At 35.8% G+C, this 16,961-nt stretch overlaps 2 protein-coding genes and 1 pseudogene across 2 annotated transcripts; all 3 read left to right on the plus strand.

Moving 5' to 3' along the window:
* The first annotated feature begins 1,648 nt into the window (after positions 1 to 1,648).
* LOC137721157 (pectinesterase 2-like) lies at positions 1,649 to 4,321 on the plus strand (annotated as a pseudogene).
* A 3,454-nt stretch (positions 4,322 to 7,775) lies between these two features.
* On the plus strand, positions 7,776 to 9,922 carry LOC137719372 (probable pectinesterase/pectinesterase inhibitor 33). Its single transcript, XM_068458418.1, has 2 exons — positions 7,776 to 8,685; positions 9,228 to 9,922. Exons 1-2 carry the CDS (start codon positions 7,776 to 7,778, stop codon positions 9,920 to 9,922), a joined length of 1,605 nt encoding a protein of 534 aa, XP_068314519.1.
* Positions 9,923 to 12,737: 2,815 nt separating this feature from the next.
* Positions 12,738 to 14,898, plus strand: LOC137721220 (pectinesterase 2-like). Its single transcript, XM_068460320.1, has 2 exons — positions 12,738 to 13,602; positions 14,207 to 14,898. The coding sequence occupies exons 1-2, from the start codon at positions 12,738 to 12,740 to the stop codon at positions 14,896 to 14,898; spliced, it is 1,557 nt and encodes a 518-aa protein (XP_068316421.1).
* The last annotated feature ends 2,063 nt before the right edge of the window (positions 14,899 to 16,961 follow it).

Raw genomic sequence — 16,961 nt, forward strand, 5'->3', positions numbered from 1 at the left:
TATGGCTAATTGGTTTTATGGTAGAACCTCACTTTCATCATGGTATCAAAGCAAGATTATCCAAGTGTGAAGCCCAACGGCTACACGCGCTCCACGTCACCCAATTGTTGTCCACGTGTAGGCTTGAAAATCCGCCACACGTGTGGGGGCGTGTTGAGAGTTGTCCCACATTGGTGAGGAACAAGATTTGTTATGTGCTTATATGATCTTGGGCTACTCCCATATGGCCAGTTGGTTTTATGGTGGAACATCAATTTCATTACAATTCTCGCCAAGATCGAATTTGAACCAAATTATTGGTAACCCATTGTGAGACTTTATTTTTTTTTTTTTTGGGTAAATGTTGGAAGACTACTGCATTACTACTATTTATACCGATTTGAGTATGTGTTGTAAGTTGTACCAACCTTGCGGCCACATTAAGAAAGATTGGCTTCGTACTTGACGACGGCTTAATTAGGATAATTTTCTTAATTTATGAATATTTTACTTTAATCAATTGATAATTCGATATATGGATATTGCTCATTCGTTTAGCACCAGCAGTGTAGATTTTAAATAATATATATTGTTATCCATGGAACAAAATTTGGCTGCTGGGAACGAACTATTTGTTCAAATAGTACGATTAATATGTAACAGAATGCATTCTGGCGGATGAATAAATTAATTAAACAGAATGGTATTAGTTAGAAAGTCAAGTCTAAGAAAATACTGCAAAGCAATGTATACAGTTATGGATACAATTATAGTCCAGCTAATGGAAAAATCAAAGAACAATGAAGGATTAAGAAAGACGAAGAACTAGAGAGAAATAAGAGAGAGAAACTTGAAACCTCTAGTGGTATTCCTCTTCACTTGTAAGTGAGAAGTCTTAGGTTCGATTCTCGTTAAAGGCGAGTTTGAAGTTGAACTACATTATTGCTAACCCATTGTGAGGCTTAGCAACTCCCTCACCCCCTTAATGTAAATAATATCGTTTGTTAAAAAAAAAAAAAATTTGATACTACAGCTCTTCCTTCAGCTAGATATATCTCGATCACTTATCAACATAACAAACTACTAACAATTCTTAACAAAACTGTAATAGCTCATTACACCAGATAATGTCATATGTTAATCTTCCTTGCTATATAAAACCAAAGCATCAGATAGTGACACATCACTTAATACCTATTAATACTTAAAGTCGAGAAAGTGTTCTGCTACTAATTACACTAGCACTGTCTTAAATTAATCACTTGCACAATTTAGGAAGTATTGAGTTTTTCACATATTGTCTTGGCGATGCAGCCGTTCAATATAAGTTTTGTTGTCAAATTTCTGAATGTGAAATTGCATTGTTCAATACTTCTTTTACCTTATTCGAATTTATGCTCAACGCGTTCTAAATTGGCGCTGCTTAAACTGTTCAGACTTCAAAGTCAACAACCTAAAATAATAGTCAGATTTGCAGCTAGACATTGCATGCCAATGGCCCATGTATTAACAGATGGCATGGTATTACCATTAGTTAGAAATAAGTGAAATTTAGGAGCCTAATAATTTTTTAAGAAAAATTCAAGAGAGATCATCTGTTTAGATTATATTTTGTAAACAACATTATGTGGTGGTTAACAGTTGAATTCTTTATTTAAATTATTGAAAAATGATTCCAACCGTTAACTGTAACATGATGTGATTAACAAAATATAGCTTAAGCAAATGGTCTCTCCAACATCACCCATTATCTGAACTTTTATGTTGGCCACTTAAATTAATTAGTAGATAATTCTTTATTTTTCATAATTTAGTAGAAATTCATGTTGGACTCAATATGTGTTCGAAAAATTCATGAGATACTCAATTCCAACAAGTAAAGGAAACCATTAGGACGCTTCAATTCTATCAGTTTCAGTATATTCAGATACATATCATATTCCCCAGCTTGTCAAAATAGTATGAGTTAAGTGAATTAAGGAAAGTACTACCACACGTCTTAAAACGATCCATGACCACCATTATCCATCATCTGTGTGTTTGGTTGAAGAGAATGTTACGCAAATTAAATTACAAGCCGGGTGTTTCTAATTAAATAATCAACTATATCTATATATGACATGCGGTCATGTTGACAAGTTCAAATACATACTTGTTCTAATCACATTATTTCATCCTTGGCTAAGCAAGAGTATCATAGTTTATTTAGCACTGATTAATAAGACAAGGATTGAGAATCTTTCGTCTTATTATTTTGGATTTAAATTATCTGACTGTCTCTATCATCTTCCATGTTCAAACTATACCCTAGCTGTCACCACCACACCCCATTTTTCATTTCTCCAATCGCCCCTATATATATAAGCAACTTCTTATCACCAAACACAAAACCCTCACAAACCCTAGCCAAACGAGCTAAGAAGCTCATCAATGGCAACAAAGCTCAGTCCATTCATCCTATGTGTCTCCTTTGCTTTATTCTTCTAACCAGCCCTTTCAAACATTCTCCACACCGGCATAGATTCATGGTGCAAAAAAACCCCCCCCCCTACCCTGAAACTTGCAAATACACATGATCCAAGACCAAAAATCTCTCTCTATCCCCATACAACTATCCAACTTCAAGAAAGAGCACTCAAAGCACAAAGTCACAACAAGTGGCTAGGGCAAAAGTGTAGAAACAAGAAAGAAAGAGCTGCATGGGCTGACTGCATGAACCTCTATGAGGAAACCATCAAACTCCTCAACCAAACCGTAGACCCTGCCAAATGCACCGACTATATATGCACGCAAACTTGGCTCAGCACTGCCCTTACGAACATCGACACATGTCGGGCTGGATTCGTGGAGCTTGGGGTTTCGGACTTTGTGTTTCCACTTATGTCCAATAAAGTGTCCAAGCTGATAAGTAACACTTCGTCACTTGGTTATTCCTCAAATGTTCCACCTGCGACAAATTTGTACTCAGAGGGTTATCCTAGTTGGGTTTCCCCTGGGGATAGGAAAGTGTTGTAGTTGACGGTCTCAGTGGACGTAGTGGTCGCTCAAGACGGGTCGGGAACTATAAGACTATCAAAGCCGCTTTGGATGCTGCGGCGGCAAGTAGTGGGAGTAAGAGGTTTGTGATACATGTGAAGAGAAGGGTTTACAAGGAGAACCTTGAGATTAAGTTAAAGAACATTTATCTCTGCTGGGTGATGGAATGAGGTATACTATTATCCCCAGCTGCCGTAGTGTTTGTTGGAGGTTCTACAACTTTCAAGGCTGCAACTGTTGGTGAGTCATGCCTCTCTCTCTCTATCAAATCACTAGCCTTCTCAAATGTCAAAATGTATGTGCCACTGAAATTGTCTCAATAGAGCACAAATGATGTGGTGAACTGTTGATTTTTAGTTAGTATAAACTTTATTTTTAAATTTATAACGTTTAATTTATGTATTATTCAATGATATGAACAAACAAATAACAAAGTCAAAAACAAAATCTTCTAGGAGCAGACATATAAACTTAGAACTTAACTACTACCATATATATGTTCCCCTTGAACGATATACATAGTCCATCTTAAAAGATTTGAAACCAAAAAAATATAATATTAAAAATTCATATTTTCTAATTCTTGAATTTAATTTTTGGGGGGTGTAATTACAGCGGTAACTGGTGAAGGCTTCATCGCTTGTGGCATAACATTCCACAACACAGCTGGTCCAGAGAACCATCAAGAAGTAGCCCTCCGATCAGGCGCCGACCTCTCAGTTTTCTATCGTTGCAAGTTCGAAGGCTACCAAGACACCCTCTACAGTCTACACCCTCTCCCAACGACAGTTCTACAGAGAATGCTACGTCTACCGCACCGTTGACTTCATCTTTGGCAATGCTGTGGTGGTTCTACAAAACTGCATGATCTAAGCAAGAAAGCCCATGAGTGGTCCACAGAACACAATCACAGCCCAGGGCCGAACGGACCCGAACCAGAACACTGGCATTTCTATCCACGACTCCCGTGTCATGGCGGCACCGAACTTTGAATCGTCCATCGGCTCAGTCAAGACATTCTTGGGTAGACGATGGAAGGAGTGTTCACGCACAGTTTTTATGCAATCTTTTCTAGACACCCTGGTTGACCCAGCTGGGTGGCTCTAGTGGAGCGGTGATTTTTCTTTGAAGACATTGTATTATCGTGAGTACAAGAACATTGGACCGGGTGCACTTACTAGTGGCAGGGTCAAGTGGGGTGGTTTTCGAGTTATAACTAGTTCATCAGAAGCATTGAAGTTTACTGTGGATAATTTCATTGCTGGAGCTGCCAGCAACAAATGTGCCATTCAGGTGCACTTACTAGTGACAGGGTCAAGTGGGGGTGGTTATCGAGTTATAACTAGTTCATCAGAAGCATCGAAGTTTACTGTGGATAATTTCATTGCTGGAAGCTCATGGCCGCCTGCTATTATTCACTGCTGCCTTTGATCATAACAACTGATCATACCCTTGCATGAACTGTTCATAACAACTGTTCACTGCTGGCCTTTGATCATAACAACTGATCATACCTTCGATCATAACACTGCTCGCCTTTGATCATAACAACTGATCATACCATTGCATGAACTGTTTGCCTTTGATCATAACAACTGATCATACCATTGCATGAACTGTGCCATTGTTGTAACTTGTATAATTATGTATCTAAGCTATTTATTTGACAATAATTTTTTCATTTGTTCTTTGATTATTGTATCGACAATTACTTAATGGAAATAAGGATTTCATTCTTGAAAAATTAAAATGTGATCCTGAGTTTCTTTTATTTCCTGGTTACATCAGCAGCAAAAGTTCACAGCAACGAAGCAACAATCAAATGAGACTGAGTCGAGAAGGAGAAAGTAAGAGTGATTAAATCAACACCCTTCACAATGAGAAAAGTCCTAAATGCAACTGAAACCTAAAAGTAACAACACCCATTTGGGTTTGAGTGGGTAAGGTACTCATTTTAAAAATAAAAAATAAAAATATTAGGAGAACGAGAGAGTCTGAAACTATTGCAATAATTTAGGGAATGAAGAGTTTCGAACTCATGCATGGATAGAAACTCGACATTGTTGGAGCAATATTAGAAAGTATGAGAATAATAAAAGAATTTGAATGACAATAATCATAAAGAAATCGCAACATCAATTATGTATAAGAATAAAATAAAATAAAACTAGACAAAAAGTAAGAAAAACTGACAAACTTGGAGATTGAAGTTTGCATAAATGCAATGTCTTAAAGACAAAATTTCGCCCCTATCTTGTGCTTGTTGTTCCAACAAACATTCATCTTCCCTCAGTTTAAATAATATCTTTTGTTCAAAAAAAAAAAAACACAATCACGTAATATTATTATTTTACTCAAATTATAACCCCTTAATACATTCTAGAAATGAGACATATCAATTATATCGTTCACCCTTAGTATAACATTTTGAACATTAGTCCTTGCAAAATATTAAAATTTAAAAAAACCTGGTGTTAGATTACATATTTAATTTAATCCCTTGAAGTGTACGAGAAAATTTTCGGGGTTCCGGTCAGTTGGTGTTCCAGCCAATGGTTGTTTGACATCTGGTTTTTCTTTTTAATCTTACTGAACAAACTCTTAAATGTTGAAACGTTTGTCCCAAAGCGAAAAAAAGCTAAACGGAGTTAAACTTTTCAAATCTTCTTCTTCCTCGTCCGATAACCCATACCCATAATTAAAGTGTTCTTCTTTGCCTGGGATTTGAGATTAAAATCGGCAAAGCACCTCTTATTATTTTGTTTTTGGTGTAGAACCAAGAAAATAAAAGCTAACAAATCAAGAGACAAAGTCTTCCAATTCCAAAAGAAATCTACAATACAGACAAGATGGAGGAGGAGAAACAACCAGAGTTGGGCAGGAAGCATCACCGGAGATAATCATAAATTTCTTGCAGATCTTTCCAGAAAATGAGAGGGACCGAGACTCGAGTAATATGAAACTGATCAGCTTTTCCCCCTTTTTTTTCAGAGACAAAGAAGATGTTCATCGGAAAACAAAGGAGATGGCTGACTGCAGGGCCGGTCCTAAGAATTTGGGGGTCCTAGGCGAGTTTTCGAAATGGGGCCCTAATGTTCTCTGATTTCTGGTTCTTTATACATTGATATGTATAAAAAAGAATTCGCTAAATACATATTCTATTTCCACATTCAATATTATTAAAAATTAATATAAAAAAAAACATAAATATACAAACATTACTTAAACATTAAACGGCTTAAGTTTTTAGACTCAAATGTACTAAATGTTTGTAGTCAAGAGTCCAAGATTGAGAGTGAAGAACAATAAAACTTGATGATCAAGGGAGTAAAAAAATAAAACTTGATTGATGATTATAATAAATTCAACAACACCAATTGTTTCTCTTGTGCTTTTTTCGTAAAATCAACATCACACTAACGAATTGAATACTGAAAAAATCCATTGAATAAAAAATTATTGAAAAGAAAAATATAAATTCAAAGTTTTGAATACCTTAATGTACAATCTTCAAGACCATGTGATAGTTGATTTAAAAATTCGATAGAAATTGGGAGATTGGAAAGTTGAAATAAAAAAAGATTGCACTGAGACTTGAGTTTTATAACTTTATATGAATTTAGACAATTGGATTGCCAGTAAATTTGAAAAACAAGAAAAATTTAGTGACTAAAAAAGGCATCTCTGTGTTTTGAACTCAACACTCCAAAGAAAAAAAAAACCAAACATTTCCACTGCACCAACAAATGAATTATGATATCTCTTACCTTTTTTGTATTTATATGTTATTTACAAGATATAAAAAAATTTTGGGGGCCCCTTCGAAGTGGGGGCCCTAGGCGGGCGCCTACTTGGGCTACCCTCAGGGCCGGCCTTGGCTGATTGAGAACAAAACGGAACGGAAAGGTTATTCATAGACGTTTTAGCTCTGTCTATTTTTACGTTTTCGGAGTGACGTTTCAGCATTTAAGAGAATGAATTGAATAAGAAAAAATAAATAAATTAAGTTGTCAAATTACCATTGGCTTGGAACACCAACTGGCAGTGATGACTGATGAGTAGGAGTTCCCGTCATCTCGAAAAATTCTCGAAGTGTACTTTTATCAAAATTTATATTCAATTTTTGTTATTTAATGTGTATTTTTATTTAATCTCTCCACATTAAATTTTAATTTTATTACTATGCACATATTTAGTTCTTTAATTATGATGAATGAAATAAAAATTAAATTTAAATGTAATTAATACATTAAAATAAAAATAAAAAGATAAATATAACTAATAAATTAGATAATTAAATGTACTAGGAACTAAAATTGAATTTTAATCTTACACAAGATTATAATCTAAAACTCATATTTTTTTAAATATTAAAATGAAGTTTTCTATTTGAAATAATACACACACAACTTGTGTTTCTAGATACGTTAGCTTTGTGACGCGATGAAAATGCCATTTTGGATATGTAGCAAGTAACTATGACTATGTTCTTAATCATTCCAGCTTTATTTGATCAGGCTTCAGGTTCACGTGATCATGGTAATAATAGTCATTACAATTTTCGAGGTGACTTATAAACCAAAATGCAATCATATATTCACCTGTTTTGTAATTATCGAAATTTTTTAGGTAAGACTTACGCATTTTCTTTAAAATAAAATCATAACTAAACACTAAAAACACAATTATTTGAATCATAAGCCACTTAATTGTCACTAATTTGTGTCTTTGTGCGTGTGTATGCCCAAAACTTGTCAACCATGCTTCACATTCACAAATTTGCCCACTTCTCTTTATTTTTCTTACTCATATTCATCTCTTTGTTCTTCCACACAACCCTGGCCAGAAGTCACCACCGCCACTCTAGCCGTATACGTACATGGTGCAGAAAAACCCCTCACCCCGAGTCTTGCAACTATTGCATGGCGAATAGCATCCACCGCTTCCGCCCGAAACACACCTCTGAGTTTCGAAAAATGCTGGTTGAAGTGGCCTTAGAGAGAGCTCTCGATGTCATAACATACACCTCCCAGTATGGCCAAAACTGCCAAAACGATATCGAAAAAGCCGCGTGGGCCGATTGCTTGAAACTTTTCGATAATACCGTCAACCAGCTCAACGTTACACTTGAAGGCTTAGGCAACAAACGCAAGTGTTCCAATTTTGATGCGCAAACTTGGCTCAGCGCTGCCCTCACCAACATTCACACGTGCCGAGTCGGGTCTTTGGAACTGAACGTTACGGACTTCATAACGCCGATTTACAGGTCCATTAACAATGTGTCGGAACTCATTAGCAACAGTTTGGCAATTGGTTCCCAACTTTTAGGCACGGAAGAAAGTTACAATGAGAGTGAAAAGTTTCCAAATTGGGTTTCGAAGCATGACCGGAGGTTATTGCAAGCTTCAAACATTAGGGCAAATCTTTTGGTGGCTAAAGATGGATCGGGGCATTTTTCGACCGTCCAAGCCGCCTTAGACGAAGCCGCGAGGAGAAGAGTTAAGAGCAAGTTTATAATCTATGTGAAGAAAGGTGTCTACACGGAGAACATTCAAGTTAGCAACATTAACAGTAAAATTATGTTGGTTGGTGCTGGCATTAGATATACAATAATCACATCTAGCCGAAGTGTCAGTGAAGGTTACACAACCTATAATTCTGCAACTGCTGGTATGTACATATAATTTCTCTCCATCTCTAATTATTTGCTTAATCTGATCTAATTGTTTCTTAAGTTTGAGCACTTAATTTTTGTCCAATTCATAAAATTGTAGTTATTGTACTTTTGCGAGGTTCCAATTTGGTCAGTCTAATTTCCGTTGTCACGATCTAAACTCTCGTTTATAATTAATTGTTGAAATCAACAAGCTTGATTCTGTTATTTTATCATCTTTTTTGCATGTGGTATCATGTTTTAATAGAAAGGTGTTGGCTGTCGAGCTCTCTCTTGTCATTTAATAATAATAAATTTAAAATAAATGATAATATATATGTGTGTGTGCCCACGTCCGCGCGCATTACGTTTTTTGAAGTTGTAAAAACATTAATATAAACCATTATCCTTGAATTGAACAATAAGTAATCTTAGAGTTACAAAGTGGCCACAATTAAAGTTACATGAATCAAAATGAAATTTCACCAAATCTCTGTAAGATCAAAAGTGTAAGTTTTACTATTTTAATCGTTTTGTCATTACAAAATATGTTCTTTAGGCATAAACGGTCAAGGATTCATTGCTCGTGGCATCACATTTATCAACACTGCCGGACCACTAAAAGGCCAAGCTGTGGCGCTCCGATCGGCATCCGACCTCTCAGTCTTTTACCGATGCGCCTTCCAGGGCTACCAAGACACCCTCATGGTCCACTCCCAGCGCCAGTTCTACAGAGAATGCTACATCTTTGGCACCATAGACTTCATATTTGGTAACGCAGCTGCAGTTTTCCAAAATTGCATGATATATGTGAGAAAGCCATTGTGGGGTCAAGTCAACGTCATCACGGCACAAGGTCGAAACGACCCGTTTCAAAACACAGCAATTTCGATCCACAATTCTCAGGTACGGGCAGCCGCTGACCTAAAGCCTGTGGCCAGTTCTTACAAAACATATTTGGGCCGGCCGTGGATGCAGTACTCTAGGGTTGTCTTTATGAAATGTTATCTGGACAATTTGGTAAATCCAGCGGGCTGGCTGCGGTGGCAAAGAAGTAATTTTGCCCTTAGTACTTTGTATTATGGGGAGTATCAGAACTTTGGACCTGGCTCTTGTACTAGGTATAGAGTGAAGTGGCCTGGTTTTCATGCCATCACTAGTCCAAATGTGGCGTCTATGTTCACCGCCGGTAGCCTTATTGCTGGTTGGTCGTGGTTGCCCACCACCGGTGTGCCGTTCACAATGGGTCTATGATCAATGCCCTTTATAATCACCCAAATAATCACGTCAACACGTAAATTATAAAAATGAATAGAATTACTTGACCTCGATTATAGTTGAATATTCTTTCTGTGTGCCTAGGTGACATTATTGTTCGAAATATAGAATATGACGTTAAAGTTTGTGTGATCTTTATAAAATAGTGAGTTATCTATTTTGTCCAAGCTCATGAACAAAGACTTGTTTTAATATATACCAACTGATTTTCTTTATGTTTATGGAAGCTTTCATATTCATGCTTCTATTCCTTAGCTGGTATTTATCGATTGGTAGATGTTAGAAGAATCCTGCATTACTACTATCTATACTGATTTTAGTATGTGTTGTAAGTTGTACCAACCATACGGCCACATTAAGAAAACATAAGATTGTCCCCGTACTAGATGATGGCTTAGTTGGGATAATTTTCATTAGTTGTGAATATTTTATTTTAATCAATTTGATTATTGGATAAATGGATGTTGCTCATTCATTTAGCACCAGCTGTGTAGATTTTAAATAATATATATCGTTATCCATGAATCAAGATTTGCCTGGGAACGAACTGTTTGTTCAAATGGTAAGATTAATATGTGAGAGAATGCATCTGGCGGTTGAATAAATTAATTAGACAGAATGGTATTAGTTTGAAAAGTCATTATAAAGTCGTAAGAAAATATTACAAAGCAATATACACAATTATTTGTTGCAGCGATAATAGAAAAGATAAAAATAATAAAAGTATTCTAACAATAACAATAATTATAAAAACTCATAACATTAATTGTGTACCAGATTTATATAATTAATAAAAAAAATTTTGAAAGAAGTACGATATTCATTAAGCAACGAAGAATATGTACAAACTGAAGATAGTGTGCACAATGGACCTTGATATAATTAAACAATTAAAGAGAAAGTAAAAAACGGTGCAATGGCCTAAAGACAAAATTTTGCTCTTACTCTTGTGCTTGTAGTTTGGTAAGAATCCGTCTCCCAGAAGTGAACAATCTACAATCCAAAGTTAAAGCACCGTAATCTTCGGACCTTGGCAAACTTTATGTATTCATACTCTTGAGACACGACTCGGAATTTGACTAGCAAAAAATAAAAGACACTGGAGAAAACTCCTCTCTTAAATCATTTGGATGGGTGGGGTGCTTGAGTTTGTATGGAACTCAAGCCACCCCTTTTTGAAATAATGTAACTGTTGCCTAAAATTTCAACGAATTGATGCAACTAAGTAATTGAATTTAAAATTTTCATTCACACAAAAATTATATATTATAATATTATAAATTAAAATAATAAACATATAATTTCCAGCATTGTTGTCCAGCTAGCATAAAGCGGCAGGCATTACTCATTTGCCTGAATCCGTTACCTTTTATTAGCTAAAAATTAAAGAACAATAAATCAAAGAACAATAAAGGATAAAAAATACGAAGAACTAGAGAGAGAAACTTGAAAGCTCTTTGTAATATATGATTGATGATTAAATGATACTAAAGTTCTTCCTTCAGCTATATATATCAAACTTAACAACATAACAAACTAACAACAACTCTTAACAAATTTAGAATAGCTCATCACACCAGATGATGACATCTGTCAACCTTTGCTACATAAAACTAACGCAACGGATAATGACACATCCTCTACTAATTATATTGACACTGTCTTAAATTAATCACTCGCACAAATTATCAAGTATTAAATTTCATTACACAATGTCTTGGCGCAAACTTATTAAGACTAATCGAAGGGACACATCCTCTACGAGTTATCGTGAATGTTGAAACCATCAAACTTATTAAAACTAATCAAAGGACAAAAACAGTGGTCATTATTTATATGCGCAACGCGTTCTGAATTGGCGCTGCTTAAACTGTTCAAACTTTAAAGTCAACTACCTAAAATATAGTCAGATTTGTAGCTAGATTTGCATGCCAAATTGTCAATGGCCCATGTATTAACAAATGGCAGGGTACTATCATTAGTTAGAAATAAGTCAATTTTAGGAGCCTAATAATTTTCTAAGAAATAACTTAGGAAGACTATATTTTTATGTAAACAACTTTATGTGGCGGTTGATTGTTGAATTCCACCATATTCTAAACGAGAAGTAGAGGAAATCATTAGGACGCTTCTACCAGTTTCATTACAAAATATTTTCAGATATACATATTGTATTCCACCATACTCCAGAGGACAAGTTTAATAGCAATGTATTATTAAGTTTCATATTATAAAATTAATAATAAGGTTCGTTCATTATATATCATTCACTCAATTGATTGGTTACTAATTAAGCATGTTACAAATGTGAATTATGTCAACTGATCAGAAGAATATGAGTTATGTGAATTAACTAAAAAGTACTAAGACACGTCTTAAAACGATCCATGACCACCATCATCCATAATCTGTGTGTTTGGTTGAAGAGAATGTTACGTACATACAGTCGTGTTGAGGAGTTCTAGCTTCTTCTTGGATATGTTGAATAATGAACTCTATGTATGATACTTGTTCTAATCACATTATTTCAACATTGGCTACGCAAGTGTATCATAGTTTAATAAGACAAGGATTGAGAATCTTTCAATTCGTCTTACTATTTTGGGTTTAAATTATCTCACTGTCTCCATCATCCCTCCATGTTCAAACTATACCCTAGCCAAACCAGCTGTCGCCACTACACCCCATTTTTCATTTCTCCAATCGCCGCTATATATATATAAGCAACTTCTTATCACGAAACACAAAACCCTCACAAACCCTAGGAACCAAACCAACTAAGAGCTCATCAATGGCGACAAATCTAAGTTCATTCGTCCTATGTGTCTCCTTTGTTTTATTCTTCTCACATGCCCTTTCAAACATTCTTCACACCAGCATAGATTCATGGTGCGAAAAAACCCCCTACCCTGAAACTTGCAAATACACCATGACCCAAGACGAAAAATCTCTCTCTATCCCCAAACAACCATCCAAATTCAAGAAACTTGCAGTCCAAGTAACTCTAGAAAGAGCACTCAAGGCGCAAAGTCACAACAAGTGGCTAGGGCAAAAGTGTAGAAACAAGAAAGAAAGAGCTGCATGGGCTGACTGCATGAGCCTCTATGAGGAAACCATCAAACTCCTCAACCAAACCATAGACACTGCCACAAAATGCACCGACTATGATACGCAAACTTGGCTCAGCACTGCCCTCACGAACCTCGACACGTGTCGGGCTGGGTTCGTGGAGCTTGCGGTTTCGGACTTTGTGTTTCCACTCATGTCCAACAATGTGTCCAAGCTGATTAGTAACACTTTGTCACTTTGGAATTCCTCAAATGTTTCACCTTTGACAAATATGTACACAGAGGGTTATCCTAGTTGGGTTTCCCCTGGGAATAGGAAACTGTTGCAGTCGACGCCTACAGCGGACGTAGTGGTCGCTCAAGACGGGTCGGGGAACTATAAGACGATCAAAGCTGCTTTGGATGCTGCGGCCGCAAGGAGTGGGAGTAAGAGGTTTGTGATACATGTGAAGAGAGGGGTTTATAAGGAAAACCTTGAGATTAAGTTGAAGAACATTTATCTGCTGGGTGATGGACTAAGGTATACTATCATCACCGGCAGCCGTAGTGTTGTTGGAGGTTCTACAACTTTCAAGTCTGCAACTGTTGGTAAGTCATGACTCTCTCTCTCTCAAATCACTAGTCTTCTCAAATGTCAAAATGTATGTGCCATTGAAATTGTCACAATAGAGCACAAAAGGTGCGGTAAATTGTTGATTTTTAATTAGTATAAATTTTTACTTTTTAAATTTATAACGGTTAATTTATGCATAATTCAATGATATGAACAAAAAAATAACAAAGTCAAAAACAAAATCTTCTACGAGCAGACGTATAAATTTAGAACTTAACTACTACAAGATACATGTTCCCCTTGATCGACATAGAGTTTGTTTGGATGTGCTTTTAAAATGACTGAAAATGTTTTTGGTAAAAATGTTTTTAGAACCATTCTTTAGTAGAAATGCAAGTGAATCCTAAAAAAACATTTAAAGTACTTCTTGGAAGAAGCACATAACTGACACTTCTTGCAGAAAACACTTCAAGTGCTTTTGAAACCTAAAACAATTTTTTCTAAAAGCACTTTCAGTCATTCTAAAAACACATACAAACAAGCCCATACATAATTTATCATAAAAGATTTGAACCCAAAAAGTAATACTAAAAATTCATATTTTCTAATTCTTGATTTTTTGGGGGGGTGTAATTACAGCAGTAACTGGTGAAGGCTTCATTGCTCGTGGCATAACATTCCGCAACACAGCTGGCCCAGAGAACCATCAAGCAGTAGCCCTCAGATCAGGCGCCGACCTCTCAGTTTTCTACCGCTGCGGATTCGAAGGCTACCAAGATACCCTCTACACCCACTCCCAACGACAGTTCTACAGAGAATGCTATGTCTACGGCACCGTTGATTTTATCTTTGGCAACGCTGCTGTTGTTTTCCAAAACTGCATGATCTACGCAAGAAAACCCATGAGTGGTCAACAGAACACAATCACAGCCCAAGGCCGAACGGACCCAAACCAGAACACGGGTATTTCTATCCACGACTCACGTGTCATGGCCGCACTGGACTTTGAATCGTCCGTCGGCTCAGTCAAGACATTCTTGGGTAGACCATGGAAGGAGTATTCACGCACAGTTTTTCTGCAATCTTTTCTAGACACCCTGGTTGACCCAGCTGGGTGGCTCAAGTGGAACGGTGATTTTGCTTTGAAGACATTGTATTATGGAGAATACAAGAACATTGGACCGGGTGCACCTACTACTGGCAGGGTCAAGTGGGGTGGTTATCGAATTATAACTAGTTCATCGGAAGCATCGAAGTTTACTGTGGATAATTTCATTGCTGGAAGCTCATGGTTGCCTGCTACAAATGTAGCATTCGCTGCAGGCCTTTGATCATAACCTCTGATCATACCATTGCATGAATTGTGCCATTGTATAATTATGTCTCTAAGTTACTTATTTGACAGTAATTTGTTTTTTAATTATTGAATCAAAAATTACATAATGGAAATATATAAAAAAAAATCATTCTTGCTTAATGGAAATATAAAAAAATAAAAATAAAATTCATTCTTGCAAAGTTAAAATGTGATTCTGAGTTTCTTTTATTTTTCTTGGTTACATAAGCAGCAAAAGGCCACCGCAACGAGGCAACAATCAAATGACACTGAGTCGAGAAGGAGAAAATAAGAGTGATCAAATCAACACCCTTCACAACGAGAAAAGAGCTAAATGCAGCAAAAACCTAAAAGTAACACCAATTTGGGTTTGAGTTGGTGAGATACTCAATCATTTGGATATTTAAGGGAGAGTGTAAGATGCCTTAAAATCTGCAATAATTAGACACAATCACGTAATATATTATTCTATTTAGATTAAGATACGGAATTATTTTTATTAGTAAACTATAAAAATAAAACATATCAATTATATCATCTACGTTTACTATAACATGTGAAATAATACACACACGACATGTGTTTCTTCTTGCTTTTGCTTTGTGACGTGATGAAAATGTCATTTTGGATATGTAGTAAGCGACCATGACTATAGTCTTAATCATTTGAGCTTTAACTATTCTAGCTTTAGTTGATCAGGTTTCATATTCACATAATCATGGTAATAATAGTCATTACAAATTTCGAGGTGACATATAAACCAAAATGCAATCATATATTCACATGTTTTGTACTTATCCAATTGTTTTAGGTAAGACTTATGCATTTTCTTTTTCAATGAAGTGACAACTAAACACTAAAAACAGGATTATTATAATCATAAACCACTTAATCGTCACTAATTTGTGTCTTCGTGCGTGCGTATGCCCAAAACTTGTCAACCATGCGTCACATTCACAAATTTGCCCGCTTAACTTTGCTTTTCTTACTAATTTTTAAACGAGTGGGGCTATACAAACACCAATTTTACTTTCCACATATCTATTGTTAATTCTTTCATTCGATCTTAGTTATTTTATTCGATCCGATGGTCGAAAATTAAAAAGAAAAAAATGTGTGAATAAAATCACTATTTTTAAACAAATTTTGACAAAATTTGAGAAAACAGAACATGGAACCAAATATGGACCACACAGTCCACACGTTGCAACCAAGTACGAAAGTGATCCGCATTTTTCAAGAGGAAGTAACCTCACAATTAGATGAAACTTGCATGCAACAATGTTTTATAGAATTATTTTATAGGGAATGACCTTTGCTTGTATGGAAGAGGCAAAACAACATGGATTAAACATAGATATTTTATTTACCGGATAAAAAGAAAAATCACCTCTAAACCAACTCCAATTCAGCTAGTCAAAGAAGAGAATATTGTAAGCTATTGAATGGACTGAAATACGAAGGCATTGACGTTTCTATGTGAGATAGAGCATTTACAAAGAAGTTTGTAAATTTGCGGTAATAAACGCGACGCTATATAAGCAACTATAATAATGGTAAAAAGACACTTAAAAATGTAAAGAAAAATATTTTCATGTAGTCAAAAAACATTAAACATATTCTTAGTAATAACCAACAAGTCATAAAATCAAAATGAAAAACTTTAGTTGAAAAATCGAAGCTTTATGGATATTTTGGTAATATTATCTATTACCAATTAAATTAAGAACAAGAACAACAACGGGACCCGACCAGTTTTGATAGAAATTGATTATTTCGAGAAATTTTTAGTTGTGACAGAAATATAAATAGTATATCACGTGTTTTAATAAAAGTGGTGATAAATTTTATTTTTTAAGTTATTAACCTTTTAGCACACATATCCCATTATTTGTATAGTGACACGTGATGTACCACTCCGTGTCCCAATTACACTGAAAAATCTCTCTTTAAGAACATACGGGTGGGACCCTGAGACGTAGGCATTTGATTAGATGTGGGGCCCTAAGAGTATTAGGGAAGCCGCATCCTTATTGGTTGCGGAGAAGTTCAGCCACC

This window comes from Pyrus communis, chromosome 16 (assembly GCF_963583255.1).
Source record: "Pyrus communis chromosome 16, drPyrComm1.1, whole genome shotgun sequence".
Lineage (NCBI taxonomy): Eukaryota > Viridiplantae > Streptophyta > Magnoliopsida > Rosales > Rosaceae > Pyrus > Pyrus communis.

What these genes read in the sequence shown, in the direction of transcription:
- LOC137721220 (XM_068460320.1), top strand. Translation starts at nt 12,738, where the DNA reads ATGGCGACAAATCTAAGTTCATTCGTCCTATGTGTCTCCTTTGTTTTA. An exon ending in TTTCAAGTCTGCAACTGTTG is followed by an intron (nt 13,603 to 14,206) that starts GTAAGTCATGAC and finishes GTGTAATTACAG; the next exon opens with CAGTAACTGGTGAAGGCTTC.
- LOC137719372 (XM_068458418.1), top strand. Translation starts at nt 7,776, where the DNA reads ATGCTTCACATTCACAAATTTGCCCACTTCTCTTTATTTTTCTTACTC. An exon ending in CTATAATTCTGCAACTGCTG is followed by an intron (nt 8,686 to 9,227) that starts GTATGTACATAT and finishes TATGTTCTTTAG; the next exon opens with GCATAAACGGTCAAGGATTC.